This window comes from Coffea eugenioides, chromosome 1 (genome assembly GCF_003713205.1).
Source record: "Coffea eugenioides isolate CCC68of chromosome 1, Ceug_1.0, whole genome shotgun sequence".
Classification (NCBI taxonomy): domain Eukaryota; kingdom Viridiplantae; phylum Streptophyta; class Magnoliopsida; order Gentianales; family Rubiaceae; genus Coffea; species Coffea eugenioides.
The window spans coordinates 41,425,717-41,445,747 of NC_040035.1; the positions used below are offsets into that span (position 1 = coordinate 41,425,717).

A 20,031-nucleotide genomic window follows, 5' to 3' on the forward strand; every position below is an offset into this window, starting at 1 on the left:
CATCACCCAACCCAACCCATCCATCCCGTTTCCTAAATTTATATGATAATAAAAGTACTTGTGTGTATATATACAGGCACCACCACTACCATAATAAGATATTCCTGTGATTTTTGTCATGGGTAATCATGACCCTCACGGAGTTGTAACAATCATAGCACCCCCGGCGTTACGCAACATTTACTAAGAAACAATTATTATTCTAAAACATCCACAACCTTTCCAGCTTTTCCTGCTTAACTGTGCTTCAAATTAGACACAAAGTGAATTGGTAATGAAACTTAACACATTGCATCTACCAGTCATTAACACCATATGAGAGCCAAAGGATTCATCGAAGTCTACCTTACCACCCATCACAGTTGAAGCCTACATGCTTTCCCTAAACGCAGCTCATTTTTTTTATTATTAGAAAGATCAGGAGAAGGCCTGTAAACAATTCAAGAAGGCGGAGGCAAAGATACAATCATCCAAGAAGGTAACAGATTCTACTTAGCACCTAATGCCATTTTAACACTTCCTCCTCATTCAGTAGCCTTGCCTTTGCGTCTGCTGCTGCTGGTTTCTAAAAGATAATAGACCATAGAGTCCACATCATCCCCGAATATGCTGTAGGCTTCGATTGCCTGCAGATAGCTGAAGCCCATTGACAGAACGATCTGCATGCTGCTACTTAGGACACACTCAGGCAATGCAGAATCACGTCCCCCTTCCTTCTTGGTTTCGCTGATAGATGACCCTATATTTAATTCCACAAGTTGGTCAAAACATAATGGTATAGGAAAACTCTTCCAGTTTATTTGGCCTAGGAAACCCAGAAGTCAGACAGAGAACCAATCACATATGTGATAGGCTGAGAAAGATAGGCTAAAAAAGTGGACAAAAGAAAGTTAAAACTTACTGGCTCCAGATGATGATGGTTCAGCACCTGAAGTAGAAGATTCTCTATGACCGAGCTGTTGCTTGAACGTGTTGTTAGAAAGATACTCAGCCCTAGAAGCTTCCATCACCATGCGTTCAATTTCCTTTTCAGTAAGTTCAAGATCAGAGTAAAACCGTCCTTCAGCAAGTAGTGCCTAACAACACATGTACACCCATAATGAAAATTAAGATACTAATGTCCCTCTGAAAAAAATGAACAGAGCTAATACACTCAGCCACGTTCTCCTCACATTATCAATCTGCTGATCCTGCTGTGCTTTGATAGCTGCTTTCACTTGATCCTTGTCAACATTTGTCTGTAAAACAAAGTCAACAGAAAGCAATCGTAAGAATTAACCATCACGACCAAGGTGCACAATTAACCCTTAGATTAGAAGCAAATACTTAAAAAACTTAAAACATCCATAACTCAAGTTATTTATTCTCTAGATTGAATCAATGGCATCCACTCCAGAAAATTCTTTAAATGTCTGCAGACTTTTGACTAGTGTTTTCAGATTCAAACTTACCCCGCGTAGACTACTAAACCCCAACCCAGCACCAACTGTTAATCTGCGGGGATCAACAAGTGAATTGTAATGATTCCCATGATGGTAACTGAGTCGTATTGGAGGAGTGTCTGTGTTGTAGTTTCCATGGAATATATTGATAGGCTCTGAAACAACAGATACTCAAATAAAATAGTTGACTAACAAAAGAGCAGGTTCAAATCCAGATACAATCACAGACTTATCCTTCATCCTACCCACCTGTAGTATAAGAGTATATATGAATAGGCCGATTGTACATCTCAGACAGGGCTTGAATCTCCACATTGTTACCATACACCTACATAAAGTGGAAGTGTTAAGTAGGACAACCATTTCAACAATAGATTCCTTGATCAACTTCAATTTATTTAATTAGAGTCATTCAAATTTCAACAAAATGAGAGCTCCTCCTTGTCCCTTCATCATTTAATATTGTAGTCATCCGTAAAACGATGGTTGTTATAGCTTAAGACATGTATTGACAGACTGATAATTGAAACACTATTCTACTAAAATTTCAACTTCTGTAAACACCAAACCAAAAGAGAGTATGCATTAACATCCAAATCCCACAAAGGCATGAGAATAATAATTAAAGAAAAAGGACAGCTTTAAAATGCATACTCAATTAAGTAAACAAAAGACTACTGTATAATAAGTAAATCAGAAATTAAAGCCTCTTTTTTCCAAGAATAAGTCAATAACCGACTCTGATGTATTTTGGATGACAAATTGCTTAAAGAAAGTAAAATTATAACGCACAAAGCAAATTGTGTCAAGACAAAGCAAAGCAATGGCAAAGATGCTTTTCATGCACCATACTAACAAAGTGGCACATTCAACTCAACTTGAAATTTGACACTAGTCATCTATACTTCGTCCCCCGTTATTTGGGCAGATTATTTAGAAATCAAACCACTAGAAATATGACATTGATAGACCAGTGAACTCTGGGAAGTTCAAAGGGAATAGCTCACTGGAGACTGGCCAAATTAAGCCCACAAGACATATAGTAGTTCGGGAATGAATATAAAGAATACAAAAGAATAAGAGACTAAGAACTAGCATTTCTCAAAATTTAGTACATTTTTTAGAAAGCAACAGATCATGTGTGTGGATTATTGGGGATTTAACTCCAGAACAGGGACTCGGGAATCATTAATTCCAAGGATCTGGCTAAGGTTTTGCTAAGACCCAAAAAGAAGTGATGCGTAGCATATGGATATACATAGTGCTGGCATTGATCCAACTGACACCAAATAGAGCGACTTTGTGGTTAGAGCTGTTAAGTCAATCGAGTAGCTCGAAAGCTCGTTAGAGCTCGACTCGTTAATTTTGGTTAACGAGTCGAGCTCGAGCTCGAAACATGCTCGTTTAGTTAACGAGCCGAGTAAGCTCGGCTCGTTTGATACTCGAGTAGCTCGTTAGAGCTCGTTAATGAAAGGCATATTTGTCATTTTAGAAATCAAAATTATAAAAATTAAAAATTATAGGTTTTTATTAAGATTAATTTGCACGAGCTCGAGCTCAAGCTCGTGAAGCTCGACTCGTTTGTGCTAAACGAGTCAAGCTCGAGCTCGAGCTCGAGCCACATGTACATTTAACGAGCCGAGTTCGAACACATTTTAAAGCTCGTTTTCCTAACGAGCTCGAGTAGAGCTCGGCTCGAATTAAACTCGAGTCGAGCTTGGCAGCCAAATACTCGGCTCGACTCGGCTCGATTAACAGCTCTATTTGTGGTATTGGTAAGACTGAAGAAAGTACTTAAACAGCCCCCAACAAATGTCATTTTCAGTTATGGGAATCTCAGACCCTCAAAGGAGAAAATGGCTGTTTATACTGTTCAAAACTACTTATGTATAGTTAACAAGGATAAATCCAAAATCATCTCCCTTATGACAAGTCCTTTCACTACACCAAAAACAAGTAGCAGAGGAAAAGCACAGCAATCTCAAACAGATAGAAACCCCTTCCAAAAGAAAGCACCAAATAAAGCAAAAAATGATCTGATAGGCATACCTTATCTCTTCTTTTTCTCTTGCAATAGGAAGTAAAACCCTCTGTTATGAACTGTGAGAAGTGGTCCCTTTCTCGTTCCTAGGAAAATATAAATGAATTGAAGATATTCAACACAAACTTTTAATTGGGATCGAATGATAATATAAGTTAAAAGGTACACGAGTAAAAACAGCTCAAAATGACATACTTGCCAATGAAGTTTTAAGAGAAACCGAATAGAAAATTAAACATCATTACACCATCCACCATATGCAAATCAACACATAAAATGATTTGCAACCTTCACATTGGGAAGAGTACTTCGCTTCCAAAGCCTAACTTGGATCAGTTCTGACGTTTATAGAACTCTACTGAAGTACTAGGTTATTGTATATAAGCAAAACAATATTCCTAACTACTCACTCAAATTCACCATAAATTAGTATATCTGAGTATCTACTAGAGTAAGAAACGAACTCCAGAAACATCTTAATAAGAATAACACCTATATACCCACATGTCAGAACATAACCAACCTTAGAAAAGAATGTGCTAAAAAACAACAGAAAAACACCTATGAAAAGAATTGAAATTTGAGGAAGCAAGAAAGTTATCCTAGTAATATACTTCACAAGTAAGCAAAGTAAACAAAAGAAGAGAAATGGAGGCCATGGAACAACTATAGGTCAAAGACTAATAAGAATATCTCCAGTCAACAGTTTGATCAAATAGAGAGCAACCACAAAACCAAATGACACTTTTCAAAACCTTAAGGGATCAACATAAACCTTTCTTAAACCTATGGCAACTAAGTAATTTTACCCCAAAATATACATGATAGAAGGGATATACACCATCCTTCATTCATAACCAACGGTTAGGAGATTCTCTAGACTGTAGCCATTGCATCTCGCTCTTTCTTATTACATGACCAATTCATTATACTATCATCATTCCTCAAAACACAATGTAAATAGAAGGGAAACCAAACATAAACTGATACAGCAACCATTTTAGTCATCAACAAAACTTATACAAAAGATGGCACCCATTAAACCTCGTCCAACTCAAGGCATGCATTTTAGCGTGTAAAAGGCATTGTCCAGGGAAATGACAATAGTAGTTGCATATAAGCCCAGCTTCCAAGTGGCTGATAGAATGACATTAGCCGCAAAAGACCATCTACACAGCGCAGAAAAGAGACCAAGGGTAGAAAAACTGATGCATGAGAATTCAGAAGACTTTTACAGGATCTTACAGGCATGTTGATACATGTCCGACCAATATGGAAGCGACATAAGCAATTCTCAGGAGACAAGTCAGATCTGGCTATTAGTAGGGAAGATTGGTCCTAACCTCCAGCAACTAAACAGCGCTAATGCATTATTTGGGTTGCCTAAGAATATCCAAAGAAAAAAAACTCTAGTCCCTGTCCAGTAGTTCAACAATCCCAAAAGAAACAGACATTGAATGCAAGAAGGAAAACCAAATGCTAGAGCATACCATGTAATCGATGCACATCTGCCGCACCAAGTCGTGTAATTCAGAGTCACCATAAACTTGATCAGCAACAGCACGAAAGAGGCAGTTTCCATCCTCCAGCATTTTCTTAACTTCCAATCCTTTGTCCCGCCTTATATCCATCTCAAACTGTCGTTCCCTCTCCTGACACAAACACTACATATCAATTTCACAACATTAAAGACATCATAAATCTCCAAATATAATAGATGACCTTGTTCTCCTTCCAGGCTAACAGTGTCTTAAGGAACCTTCCAAAGGAAGCAGAGTGATAACATTAACTGGCTATGGCTCTTAAAGTTAGGATTAAGGTTGCCTAATTCAGCATGATGACATCAAAGAAGTATCAAGACAATACCTATTTTCCATTTTTATTCACTTGATGAATAAAATTAATCAGATACGCCGTAAAGGAAATCATAAAACAGACTGCTTCACTAGTTCTCATCTTATATCAGCAATTAGTCAAAGTAAACATGTAGATAGAAACATCATTAGCTTATGCTGTCCGTGGACCTTCAATCTATAACAGGATTAACGCTTCTACAAGCCAAGAACACATAAAATGAAATACTAGAGCGCAAGCTCCATAATCACTTAGCTGTAAGGATACACCTTTTTTAAGTAAATCAACTGGCATCAGCAGTTGAGTACTGAATGGCACTGACTCTGGGTTAAGAATTAGTTACAAAACATCTCAGATATACAGAAACCAAAACCACACTTCAGTACTAAAATTAAATTTGACTTACTGTATCATCATATGAGGATCCAAAGCAAGGACTTTGCTCATCAGCACTATTATAACCTTCACTTTCACAGTGAGATCGAGGAGACGAAGGTCGAGATCCAGTTGGCGAAGTCCTCGTTGAAACAGTTGGCCATCCAGCAGTTCTCCTAGATGATCCTACCCGCACAGCACTTGAAGTGCCTGATGCAGATCTCCTGAGATTTGAGTTCATTGAAGAAGGTCTAGGAGGAGGAACAGGAGGTGGCGGTGGATATGTGCTTCCCGTAACCATTTGCAATGAACTTCCAACCAAGCCCTCAATTTCTTCTTCCACCACACTCAATCCACCAAAGTCTTTTAACAAATCGCCCGTACTCGTAAAATCATCCCTAGGAAGCGACTCATTTTCAACAGTTTTTTCATCTGCTTCATTCTGATTACTATCCAAGCTTGTTGGTGAAAGATCATCATTACTCACTCCCTTACTCTCAAAAGCACCAGAAATATCAGAACAATCATCTACAACATTCTTTTCTTGTGCTTCTATTGCCAATTCATCATCTTTTTCAGCTGAAACAACTGGATTTTGATAATTGTTGTTATTATTAGCAACCACTGACTGGGCTGGAGCTGGCGTAGAAGAAGAGCAACTTGGTGCCGATGCTGATGCTGAAGGTCTGCTCTGGTTGGAGGACGATGAAGATCCTGCAGAACCTCTTTGAACCAAGATTCGAGTCATCTTCTAATCTCTTCTAAAAACTGAAACCCTGGCACAAATTACTGTTTTACTCAACCAGAATTAGAGGTAAGAAAACTTAGATTTGAATTTATCACGTGTTCTGGCCTTGGGCGCTGTCACACCAATTCCACGGCTGAATGATTTGTTACAGCCCAATTCACTCTGATCCCCGCAAATGGCTTTCTGCATTCCCCTAAAAATTCTCATGAGACCTTGAGCTCCTAAATCTCAAATAACAAAACCCTCTTTTGTGTAAAGTTGTCGAAATTACCCGGAACAAAAAAAAAGATTTTGCAGCTCAATATGACTGCAATTGGCCAAACTGCAATCAAATGTATAATAACCAATGAACACATGTATCCTCAAAATCGAAGTACACCCAAATGACAAACCCATAAAATTCAATCCAAAAAAAAATCCAAAAGACGACAACAAAGTAAGTAATCGACTAGGCTTTATCTCATACAAACCAAGCATGCAATCAAAATCCAAAAGAAAAAGAAAATAAGAAAAAAAACCAACAAAATTGACCAGAAAAGGACAATTGATGTGAACACATCATCAACTGTTCCAATTAAAGAACAAAAACGTTAACCGCAATATCAGATTCACCGATATGATAGCTTTAATCTAAAGACAAGAAAAAGCATCAATCTTGAGACTGATCATCAAGAAAATCAAAATCCTAACCCTGAAAATAAATAGGTAATTGGAAATGAAATTCCAATCAATCAAAGGAAATCAGACTCAGCAGAGACCCAATCAAGAGACACAGTAATAGCACGAATATCTGTGATGAATATTGAATTGGGAACCCTACAGTTGACTCAGTGTCCGAGATAGGGGAAAAACTCACCTGAGCTGAGCTAGTACAAGTGCTGAGTGAAGACTAGGGTTCTTGGAATGTGAAAGAGAGAAAAAGCGTTAAGAGGATAATAACTTCGAGGCGAAGATAAATGTGTGGAAAAGTGGAGATGGAAAATGAAGGATTTTATAGGACATGGAAAAAGGGGTGTGGAAATTTTGGGAAAAAGGAGAAGGGAAAAAAAGGCTGGTAGGATGAATCTTTATGGAGAGAAAAATGCCAAATGCCACGTGACAATTGGCCCGCATAGGTTAATCCTAATACCCTAATGATCAAGGTCATATTTTTGTATTACTATGAAATTTCGATTGATATTCAAACTTTTCCAATCGAACTCAAATCAATTTTTATCAAGTCAAATTTGAGTAGAATTCGAATAGTTTGAATTTAAGAGCTGAACTCAAAAATTTTTGTTGAATATAAAATCATGTTCAAGTTTAGTTTAATTATTTGCAGACTAAACTAAAATCAACTTTTATGAAGTTGGATTGATGATTTCGTGCATTAAGTAATTTAGTTAGTCGTTCACATCAAATTACCTGGTAGAATTATGAATCACGGGTCACTTAAGTTGAGTTCTAAACGCTTCAATCTGACTGTTATAATTGTTTATAATTTTTCATGTAACATCACGTAACTTTAATGTAATCGTAATTTTTACACCAATTTTATTGTAGGATCGACAAATTTAGTTTACACTGAACTTTTATTAATTTACAACAAATATTGCACTGACAATTGTATGATTGCACAAAGTTGAGCAACACTTCAATTTGACAGACCGGACCCTTCATCAATTACACCCACACCGCATTGGATTCAAATTTGTTTTCAGTTTTCACTCCTAAACAATTTCACTTTTTACTCCTAAACTTCCATAAAGCGTGGCAACATAATGGGATGACAGCAATTTGTCTTCTATAATGGTTTGGTCAACGCTAAAGTCAAGGTGGCAATCTTGCAATCTGACTCCAAGAATATTATTCATCATATATCAATCCATGGTTTTCTATCTTGTGTGATCAATCCTCTGCTAAAAACAGTTTTTGGATTTCCTCTTGAAGCTTGAACTGCCTTCATTTTACAAGTAATTTTACATGCTTTAAAACCACAAAAGAAAAGCTTTAGTCTACTAAGTTAACTGCATCAATAAATATACATATATATAACAAGAAAGAAATTGATTAACTGAATGGAAGAATACGTATACACTCTGAAAAGGGTACACAACTGCATTCGATTTATCAAATGTAAACACACAATATTACGTAGTTTCCCATCTGTGCTGAAGAATCATTGAGGGGTTGAAACAAGTTTAGTAAAACAATGCACATTGAAGCCAAGAAGAAAGTTCTGAGTCCATATTTTGCTTAGCGTCTTCGAAGAGCCACAGCAGAAAGCACGACCAGGAATACGAAGGTGACTGCTGCAATGAATGAGGCCACCACAGCCCCGCTTACGCGCTGACAAAAATCAGTGTACTGCTGACAAATTGCAAGCCAATTTGCGTTTTGATTGCCGTTGTGAGCCAAATAGACAATGGCAGCCGCGGAAGCTGCTGCAGCAGTGGTAAAAGCCAACAGCATCTGCAGAAGCATTGGAATAATACAGGCAGGATCTGTCAGCTGTTGAACCAAAGAGTTGAAGATAAGTGAGTTCAAAAGGCTTTTCGGATATTACTGTGTCAAAGATGAGAAGTGCTAATCTTGCTCCGGCTGCATGAGGTCGAACGATGCAGACGATTGAGAAAGGCAAGGAGAGAACAAGGTAGCCACTAGCAATTGCATTCGCCACCACGAAGTATCTGCATAATCATTTTGTGTTTAAAAGTTTTGGCATATTTTTTATCATGACATAATGTATAATTTGATGTTGTTAAGTGGGATATCAGTAAATTCAAGAAATTCATAGTCACTGAAGAACAATAGAAGCAATGAATGATGCAGTACGAGAAAGCTGGAAGGTCATCATAGCTTGCTTGAAACTGGAAGAATTGTGTGAAAAAAGGGAGTGTCTGATCAGTAGTTCCCATAGTAATGGTGGCAGTTAAGGTAGCAATGAGGGCACAAAGCCTCAAAATGAAGTCGAAAATCGCGACCCCTCTCTTCCATCCTCCTTTCCTGTAAGGTGTAGCTTTTGTTGTAGCCGTAATTGCGGCAGGAGCAGCAGTAGATTTACCTTTGGCAGATTTGGAGTCAATAAGGATCGCTGTTTCAGGGTTGCTCTTGGTTGAGTGACTTGGCTCCATTGGAATTGAAGGTAATGAGAAGATGTATTTGACTGAACAACTGTGCCAGGGGAGAAATGAAATTAAGCTTGTTATGATAAAAAGGAGGATTGGTGGTCTAATATATAGTACCACCAGACAAAGGAGAACAGCTAATGGATTAGTTCTGGCATTAACAAACTATGGAGGAATTAACAAACTTGGATTACTTGTATGGGTGGAATAATATACAATGTAGATAGGAGAGTTGTTGCATCACTTGCTCCACAGAGGGAAAACAATTAGATGATTAAAATGCAAATACTTGATTGGTTTACTCAGACCATAAAAAAGAGCAAAAGCACCAGGAAAGGGAACCTTTATCTAGTATGATCCTCAGTATAGAACAAGAACTGAAGAACTGAATTTTTCAAAGAAATTAGACTGTTGCAGAAGATCAAAGAAATTATGCATTGTTGTTATTTCACGTAACATGCAGATCATATGATGAATAGATGCAGATCAAATGTTAGGTCATCTGCCACGCTTTGGGGTTATTATTGAACGCATTGAAAAGCAGAAGCAATTCTATACATCGAATTCTCATGTCAAGAAAAGTGCATATAATAACGTGCTGAGGTACAATACAAACCCTCTTAACTCTTTCAATTTTACAAAAAACCCTGTAAATTTAGATTATACGAATTAGCTTCGCAATCAAATGGATTAGGTTATAACCATTTTGCTGCCTTTGAGGATTAGGTTAGACTAATAGGAGAAGTCACATTTGATGGCTACCATATCTACCGCAAAAATTTCTTGATATAACATTTAGGCAATGTCACTCGACTGAATGGCAAATGGCATCTAGAACTATTGCAGCTGCAGATTGGGAAAAAAAAAGTGCTCGTGATAATGGAGATCATGCTGAAAATTAACAATAGTACTAAAATAATCCTCTTATTCCCATTATGTTTAAATCACTGATGATTGAATGAATCGCCAAATCCATGAAAGCCAATAGACAGCTTTTTGTTGCTTTCACATTTTTCGTTCCTTTCTTGGTGCTGTAAAAGCATCCTAAATTTTGGCGAAAAGATTTATAGCCAGGTGAACCTTGAGCGAGTTAACACTTTGCTGTCATAACAAAAACATTTTTGGGAGAATGATCTCAAAAGTATAAGCCGAAAAACAGGCAAGTACATCAATTCCTACGTTGCAGCCGAGTCGTCACCGGAACAGGTTTTTTCGATCCGATATCGGGACGAGATGATTCCAAAATAATAAATCACCGAAAACTTGACCGAATCACCGAAAACTCGATCGAGATGTCTCTAAAACGGATGAAAACAGCCGAATCGCACCAAATCATCCGGAATCAACTTGAATTTTTATTATTATTGCTAATTTTTTTATTATTTTTGTTTATCATATTTTTTACATTTTTAAGAGTAATAGATATTTTAAAAATTTACGTCTTGTCGAGATCACGATCAATATGCCGAGACCGATATGAAACAGTCCGGGCCACGGCTTCGACTTTGAAGCATGATTCCTACCCAAAAGAGGCAACAAGAAGGAACTTGAGCTGTTAAGCACATTAACCGAAACTATATATTTAATGGAGCAGATATGCTACAATTTCTAAATTCTCATCATCAAATGCTTCATGGCTTCAGTAAAACCACCATTTCAACCATTTGAAACTAGCTTGGACATTAAAACTTCCGGCGATGCTTTTTAACTCAATTCCCAGCCAGCCTCAGGTGTTCTAGAAATGAAATTACAGCGTTGAAACGTGTGTAAGAATAGCTAAAGCTATTCATCAACAATCATTCTCAATATCAGAAACTAAAAGTTCATAATTGGCCAGCAACTGCAATGCATCCACAGAATAAGTAGTAATGTCTCAAAAAACACATATTGGCATTACAGCAGTACGTTATTACAAATTTGTGCAAATTGCATAATGACTTCCATTGGAAAGTACCTTTGTTCGGGGTATGCGACGGGAAAAATTGGAATTCAAATTAATAAAAACTGGCATCAGAAGGCACAATGAGGAAGAGACTTCCATGCTGAAAACTCATGCCCTTTAAAGAGAGAATAGTAGCTTCTGTTATGACAATAGGGCAAGAGAAGAACTAGCATAACATTCCATTCTACAAGCCGTGTAGTAATCAAACTTATTCTATATATACCAAAACCCCCGAAGGGAAAAGAATAGGCCAACAGTACTTACAAAGATATTCTCTACCTGGCTATAATTTGGAACGAACTGGAGTTACAAAAAACATCAGCTTTGTATTGGCAGAAGTTACATATAATTGAAACAGATCGTAACAACAGAAGAACTAACATTTCTATGGTCGCAATGCCCATCCACGCTCAGTGAGTGCTTGGTGTACCCGGCTGGCTGCATCAGCAGTGTCATTCAGAGGAGGATAACTCCAGCTTTCTGACATCTGCATGTTGAAAAGTTGACCACAGAACAATTTAAGTAGACAGCAGCACTCAAACATATGATTTTTTACTTTCAGGATAATTTAGAAGCTGATGAGGTACAGGCATAGGCAAATGAAGTTCACTCAATTCAAGGTTTTAAAAAGAGCAGATAAGTGGTAAGATTCGGCAGCACAAAAAGACATTACTTTCATAACACCATTAATTGAATAAATAGATATGAAAATTTTTAGAACCAGAAAACTACTCTTGAGTAAATAGGCACAACCATTAATTAAGTACATGTATGTGAAAATTTTGAAAACTAGAAAACTGCTCATTGAGTAAATAAGCTCAACCAATATTCAAACCGTAGGTAACTTAAACCTCACATTTTGAACATATAGTAGACAGCAGCACTCAAACATATGATTTTTTCCTTTCAGGATAATTTAGAAGCTGATAAGGCACAGGCATAGGCAAATGAAGTTCACTCAATTCAAGGTTTTAAAAAGAGCAGATAAGTGGTAAGATTCGGCAGCACAAAAAGACATTACTTTCATAACCATTAATTGAATAAATAGATATGAAAATTTTTAGAACCAGAAAACTACTCTTGAGTAAATAGGCACAACCATTAATTAAGTACATGTATGTGAAAATTTTGAAAACTAGAAAACTGCTCATTGAGTAAATAAGCTCAACCATTAATTGATTAAATAGATGTGAAAATTTTGAGAACCAGAAAACCACTCTTCGACTGAGCACAAAGTGCTGCCTTCGTGAATTTCCACAAATCTCAAGTTTAGAAAGATTTCAGATACCCAACAAAAAATATCTTTCTAAACAAGAAAATACACATCGGGGTGGCTTTGGCAGATACATCTCTAATAAGAGTCATTCCTCTAGCCAGCCCAAAGAAAAGGAATCAACTTAAGGCTAAAAGGCAACAGCTTACAGTTACCCCAAGTAGTAGAATAAATAAGGTGCTGTCAAAGATGCATTACAAAACATCCAAAAACATGAGTCTTCTCAGATGGTTATCATGCTTCTGTACTTACATCTTCAAGACCTGTAAAGGGGCGAACCAGGCCTCTTTCCCTCAGAGTTTTGTGGAACTCCACAAACTTCCAGGTACAGCGCTCAGCACCAATTACATATACTGGCTTTCTGCAAAAAGTCAAGCAATATTTACAAATTGACATTGTAGTGTGTATACATATACGCAAACATATTCATACATACATACATACATACATACATACATATATATATATGTAAAGAAGTTGAAACAGCAGCAAACTCCAAGTTTCAATAACCATTAAGATTCTCCTCAAACATACCCAGTGCTGCAAGCTTCACTTAGCATACTAACTGAGTCTGCTGTGATGACGAATGCATCAGCCCAAGCTAGATGCCCCATGTGTGGATTTGGCTCTACAAAGGATTACACAGTAATCACAATCAGATTCCCTTCTTTATATGTCTCCAGCTACTCTAAAAAGAAACCAGGGGAAGTTTACCTTCACCATTCCATATGTTTATTTTTGGATGAGTTCCAAATTCTTTTGCCACAATATTGGAAATCTTTCAACAACAGACACCAGAAAAAGCATGGAGTCAATTATAAACTTCTTCTATTATGTTAAAAACAAGGGACGCTTATTCTAGATACCTTTTCAGGTGTCCTTCTTGAGAAAGAAATTCTTACACTCCCACAGCTTGCAAGAACATTGTGTAAAGAGGCAGTCAGCTGCTTTGCAAGGTCCCCACCGTAACGACAATACCCTAATCGAAATCCAGCATATGCTATTACTCTCAAATAGAAACAACTAGTGGCTTGGGAAGCAGATACAAAAGTGAAAAAGGTAAAAATTACTAGAGAAATGTCAAAAACATAAAAGAGCTAGAAATGGGTGAGGGAAGCATAAAAGAAATCTCGAAAACATACTAATCCGAGATTATGAAGAATATTTTAATTCAAATTCTAATTTCTCTAATTGATTTATCAATTATATAGGCTCAGAAGACATCTACATGCCCCAAGAAGCATGGTTGGAAATTGTCTTGCATGAATTGGAAGATATGCCAACAAGACCTAATTTCCACTCATGCAAGACATGTCCAACTACTATAAGGTTGTCATGTCAATCACTCTGGATATCAGGAACTAATAGATAACAAGTAGCCTGAACTACTGGGTGTTGGGCCAGCCAAAAGCTTCAGCAATAGAAGTGTAAAAGATTCTTGACAGCAGAAGTGTAATAAACCAGCAGAACATATTTTCAGATATTTAGTACTGTACTGAACCTGGAGTGACAAAATCTGTTGATACAAATGTCTGCTAATGCCATGTTTTACAATGTAATTTCATAATTAACACCTAACACACCATATTTTGATAACACGAAAGCACACCCTACATAAACTAAGCTCCTAACTCCTTTGATACAGATCTCTTTCTCTCCCTTCCCGCTCTCTATCTCCTCATACCAACACAATCACCTACCAATCCCCTTGATATAATACGAAGCCAACAGAAACTTTTAACGGAAGAGACAAAAACCAAACAGAACGTAGAAATATCAAGGATGTGAAAATGTAAGAAAGTTACTTGTAGGCCCTCCAATGTTAACTACAAGTAATGGCTTTGCTAAAGGCGCAAACTCATCATGCCAAGCACTAGCTGCACTACGAAGAGCAGCAGAATCAACTTGATGAAGAGCTCCTGTTGTTAGGACCTGATATTGTGGGGCATATATCAGTGGACACACTTCAAACTCTTTAAAGTAGTTTATTCCCAGTTGATAAAATTATTTCAATAGACAGAATACATACAACATGCCTATCCGGAGGTTCACGTGGAGTTATCCACCTCCGTAGAAACCGGGGAACCTGCTCCTGGGCCCGAGGAGTCAGGGGGTAGTAGTCGTGCTGAGGGGTGATCACCAGGTCAAATCTTTCCAAACGGGACCTTGGATGCTGAATCTGTAACCAAATTATTAGTCATAATTCTGATAGTGGTTAGCCTCAAGATGATGGTAAAAGCAAACATTAATCAATTATCAAAACAGTGCAAGGGACAGAAAACAAGGTTGAACACCACAAGAACAGAAGTAGAAATGATATGTTGACAAGATAATCCTGATGAAACAAAGTGTTCTGCAACAGAAAAATGGTTTGTATTCTAAAATATTTAAGTTAGACCAATAGAATTGACACAAGGACAAGTCAAAAAAGATTGAAACAAAGACAAAGGGAAATGGCAACAGATATAACTACAAGATGTAGAAAATCAGCTTATGTACAACTATGAAGATTATAAAGTAAATCAATAAATCTCACTCAAAGCCAGAACCCGTGAAAGCTACTAAATTTACAATTTGCTTTTCGATTTCATACAGGAAGCAGGAGGATAGAGACAGAGACAAGTAATATTCTGAAGAGAAAACTATATGTATGACACAATTCTATGCATCATTCTCTTGGGAAAATACATTTTCAATTACAAAAAATTCTGAAGGCCCAAGTATATGTGAGCATTGGAACACCCAATAAATTTCTAGCACAGATAAGCACCACTAAAAAATATTAAGGGCGACATTTGAAGACCTCGAGGACATCAGATTCAAATTAAATCACCAGAGAATCAAATTACAAAATGCCTCAAGTTGTCAACTTCATCATTTTAACCTAAAGAATTTATAAAACCAAGATATAATGATCAGATGGCAGCTTGTCAAAAATTAAAATTCTCACGTACCTGGACAACAAATACATTATCAGATGCCAATCGTCTTATCGAGCTTGCAATTGAAATAGTATCTCTACCACATGCCACCACTAGTAATGGACCTTCCCTGGAAACAAGCAAGTGAGAATTACATTTAGGCAGCACAAAACACATGAGGTGCCAAATTCTAGATTTTCTACATTCTATGCACACCCAAAAAAATCTGCTTTCAGATCGAGACAGACAAATACATAGAAACATGTGAATAAAATTTATCAGTTGTGAGAAGATACTGGTATTAATGCCCTTAAGAAACATGATCAAGTAAAGGCTTCCATTTAATTGGACTATTCAAGATTCTGTATCATGTTATCCACAGGAAATGGAGGATGATAGTCACTGAACAAATCGGATGATAACAGAATGAATGAGCAGGAGCCAGGTAGATATACCTATAGCATATGCACCTCAATGCATTCAAGTGACTTACAGACTCTTATTTGCTAAAGTGATATGGAAGCTAACAGCCACATCCATGTCCAATCAAGTTATTATGTTATTAGCTATTACTACAGATCAGAAACCATTTTCACCAGGAAACAAGACCAATTTACGCATGAAAGGAATCGAGTAAAAAATGCTATCTAAAATGAATACATAATTTAATTGATTTCAGGGGGACGGTCTTACTTCTCAAAAGTTTGACGAGCCATAGTAACTATATTCTTGACATCAGCTTCTAGAACAGATGACAAACCAGCACTGAAACCATTTTCTGAAGGCAGAGGCATTAGCTTTTTCCCTCTGCCAGCAAATAATATCCGAGAATAACCATAAATCTGAGTGATGATGATATACAACTTTTTATGGACAGAGACTGGAAGCCAATGTAGCCACTCATTGATCCCCCCTCTTGGCCTTGTGACCCGCTGCATATTTGACAAATTACACATCAGAAGCAACAACTAATCCCACTAGGTCTGTACAAACTTGCAAAAAAACTAAAGGCTACTCAGCAACACATGGTTACAACCAGACTCATTTCGATTTTTCCTAAATGACCAAATCCAACATGCCTAGTTTCCATCAAACCATGCGAAATTCTTGACCCGAAGCTCCTAACTCCTAAAATCTAAACTACAACAAGTACAAAGTTTTTTTTTTGCTTTTAAAGGCACTATATTCTAATAAGCTACCCCAGAGGTAATATTGACCAGCTTTGTCAACATTAATCCCATGCTACATTGCTTAGCCTATTTTAACATCTTCACCTATTCACGGTAAGATTGCAATTTTATTTAGTTTCTATATAATTTGAGCTAAATCCTCACATTTTCCAACAAACACCTGCTACCAATCTCAGTAAAACCCCCCAACACAGCTTCCGAAGATGCTCATCTTAAAATCAAAATTAACTGAAACTTGAAAGATTCAAAGGACAAAAAATAAGAAAAATTAGCATCAATCATAGTACATGATCAAAAAAAACTGAAACTTTAAACTCCATTTTAACATTTTACACCTCGAAAATCTAAATTCCATGCCCCAAAAAATTTCTAAAAACAAAAGTGAAGAAGAAATGAGAACCGACATAGAGAGTATGGTGGCTGGAGAGGCCGAGGGCATGAACTAAGCCGAGGCTTTGATTCTCCGAAGCCGGGAAGCCGTTACCAATCACAACGGCCCGCCTGATGACGCTGACTCCGGCGTCGAATATATCCGTGATGCCGCCAACGCCTCCGCCTATCGCCCGTGGACTTGCCGGCGGCTCCGGCAGCCTTATGGGCTTCATTTCTCTCGCTATATATTCTTATATGGTAAATTCTACTATTTCCCACGAATATAAGTTAATTTATTTGGATAGGAATTAAGAATTAAACCTAGAACAAAGGAGTAAAAGCAAACATATTGAAATTGAGTTCTTTGGTCACGGACGAGAAAAGTTGAAGACTTGGGGTGGGGTTAAGGCTTTGGACAACCGCAAAGTCGTTGAATTCCGTCCCTCTTCTATTCCATTTCCGCCTTGCCACCTTCTCTATTTTCCAGCACTTTTTTTTTCTCTATTTTCTCATGTCAAGCTGTCGTTAGTAGGATTAATTAATCGGGTTCCTTCAAAAAAAAATTAATTAATAGGGTGTATATGTGTCTAATCAAATCAAATATTATTATTTAAATGTATTTGATTATTTTAAATTTTTGTTCAACTTTAACTTATTTATTTGTTTGATTATTTTAAAGAGTTTTTTCTATTTTCACATATCAAAATTTTTGTTAGTAGGATTAATTATCAGGATGAAAACGTGTCTAATCAAATCGAACATTTTTGTTCAAATTTGTTTGATCATTTTGAAACTTTGTTTAAGTTTAACTTATTTATTTGTTTGATTATTTTTAACAAATTTGAAATTTTGTTCCAATTTAATTTGTATTATTTTTAATGAATTTGAAATTTTATTCAAATTTAACTCTCGAATGAACTTTTTATGGAGTTTTAAAATATGAAATATAAAATGCTACTGAAATTTGGTTTGATTAGTTGACAAACAACTCGAGTATTAATTTATTAATTACTATTAGTTTGTTATTCGTTCATCTTTTAGCCTTATTAATTACTACTAGTGTTAAAAACATTTCTTTAATTCATATTTTCATTGTTGTAGTATTTAATAATTCTTTCCTTCATTTGGCTAGATTTTTAGTTCATTCCAAGTTTTTTTTTATCTTTTGGATTTTGACTATATTAGTCCAATACTTTGAATTAAAGAAAGTTACACTATCTTTTTTTTTTCCTATCATCTTCATCTACATGTGAAAAGGGAAAAAGTAGGAGAAAATAAATTTTTGAATTTGAGTATTTAACCATTGAAACATATATATATATACACATACTAAAAGTTGACACTAAAAGTTGACAAAAAAGAAAAAAGAAAAAATAGAGAATGGATTGGTTCGATCAGATTGCTAAATTTAATTATAAGAAATCGGGGAATAAAGGAAAATAACTACTCTTTATGAATCTTTTTTCTTCTATATTGTGTTTTTTTAAACCTAAACAGAGGTTTTTGGAAAAATTGATTAGTGATTTTTCGAGATCATAACTGCAAAAAGAATTATAGTTTATATACTTTGCTATTTGGATAATTTTACGTAGCTTGTCTAGCTGATGTATCCACTGAGTTTCCATAGTATTATGTCTTACCATTGCTTTTTGTACATCTTTTTAATAAATTTCTACCAATTTCCTAAAAAAAATTTCTTTTGCTATTTGGAAATATTTAAAAAAAAGAGACAACTGTGAGGACCCGAAAATTATCTTTATTTTATCTTATTTCTTTGAGTACATTTTCTTTACTTTACTCTATTACCTTAATTTCCTAAATATTTTTATAAGTGAGTCAAGTTTGTAAATCATTTTTCTTGGTATAAGTTAGTTTATGTTAAGTTTGTAGCGCATTATAGACGTGAGACCTGCTAGTGCGGTAAATGCGATAAAATTTTGACGACTCTGTGAAATTTGCATAAAGGGATGTTATTTTATAAGGTGCTAAGGAATAATTAGAAGTTAGCTAGAGAAATTAGTTTTGGAAGACAAAAAGATGAGATTAAACTCTAGGAGAGCCAAGTGTCATGAAACCTTTGGAAGTTGGAATTTGACCAAACTTTACTTAACTTTACTAAAACCAAATTTGACCAAAAGTTTCTTCATTTTGCTCCTTGTTTGGCCGAAATTTTGAGAGGGAAAAACAAGAGGGAACTTCATCTTCCACCCCACTTTCTTGCTTGAATCTTGAGTTCCAACCATAAATTTTGCAAATTACTCCATAAAAGTTGGTCACTAGGGAAGATTAAGGGCTTGAGTGGAGAAACTTTGGAGGAAAAAACACTAAGCTTCCATCTTTCTTGGAGGTACAAGGTAACTTTGACAAGAAACTTTCCTCTACTTCGTATATTGGTCAACTAGTGGTTTAGGGTTTCAATTTTTAGTAATTTTATGAGATATTTCATGGTTTGAAGTAGTGAAGTGGAAATTTTCAATTTTTATGATGAAAATTCTGCCCATATATGATGCTTAAGGGTTAGCCATGGTTTGATAGCTTTACTATTTGAAATATCTAGTTTTTACATGTTAGTTTGACTTGCCAAAAGAAAATTTCAGCTTGTGATTATAAATTTCAGTTTAGGGTTTCATTTTCTAGCTTGAGTAGGTGATAGTTATATGCTATATATACACTTGATTTAATGAGTTGGCCGCCTGGTATGTATATGCTTGATTTGAGGTTGTTTTGTAGTGAGAATGAAGCCTTGAATTGACTGAAAAAATTAGT

The 20,031-nt window shown here is 36.2% G+C and overlaps 3 protein-coding genes across 3 annotated transcripts; all 3 read right to left on the bottom strand.

Moving 5' to 3' along the window:
* Positions 1–210: 210 nt before the first annotated feature.
* On the bottom strand, positions 211–7,441 carry LOC113760651 (OTU domain-containing protein 5-B). The gene is made up of 10 exons (XM_027303322.1): positions 7,317–7,441; positions 6,732–6,782; positions 5,744–6,643; positions 4,974–5,135; positions 3,492–3,569; positions 1,692–1,770; positions 1,452–1,597; positions 1,173–1,238; positions 902–1,076; positions 211–739 (listed from the first exon to the last, which is right to left on the bottom strand). The coding sequence occupies exons 3-10, from the start codon at positions 6,458–6,460 to the stop codon at positions 525–527; spliced, it is 1,638 nt and encodes a 545-aa protein (XP_027159123.1). The 5' UTR covers positions 6,461–6,643; positions 6,732–6,782; positions 7,317–7,441; the 3' UTR covers positions 211–524.
* Positions 7,442–8,695: 1,254 nt separating this feature from the next.
* Positions 8,696–9,573, bottom strand: LOC113772867 (casparian strip membrane protein 3-like). Its single transcript, XM_027317362.1, has 3 exons — positions 9,275–9,573; positions 9,006–9,129; positions 8,696–8,911 (listed from the first exon to the last, which is right to left on the bottom strand). The coding sequence occupies exons 1-3, from the start codon at positions 9,571–9,573 to the stop codon at positions 8,696–8,698; spliced, it is 639 nt and encodes a 212-aa protein (XP_027173163.1).
* A 2,036-nt stretch (positions 9,574–11,609) lies between these two features.
* On the bottom strand, positions 11,610–17,716 carry LOC113764996 (mitochondrial fission protein ELM1). Its single transcript, XM_027309049.1, has 10 exons — positions 17,298–17,716; positions 16,397–16,635; positions 15,737–15,833; positions 14,812–14,961; positions 14,588–14,714; positions 13,649–13,761; positions 13,497–13,560; positions 13,317–13,410; positions 13,035–13,143; positions 11,610–11,996 (listed from the first exon to the last, which is right to left on the bottom strand). Exons 1-10 carry the CDS (start codon positions 17,496–17,498, stop codon positions 11,895–11,897), a joined length of 1,296 nt encoding a protein of 431 aa, XP_027164850.1. The 5' UTR covers positions 17,499–17,716; the 3' UTR covers positions 11,610–11,894.
* Positions 17,717–20,031: the final 2,315 nt, after the last annotated feature.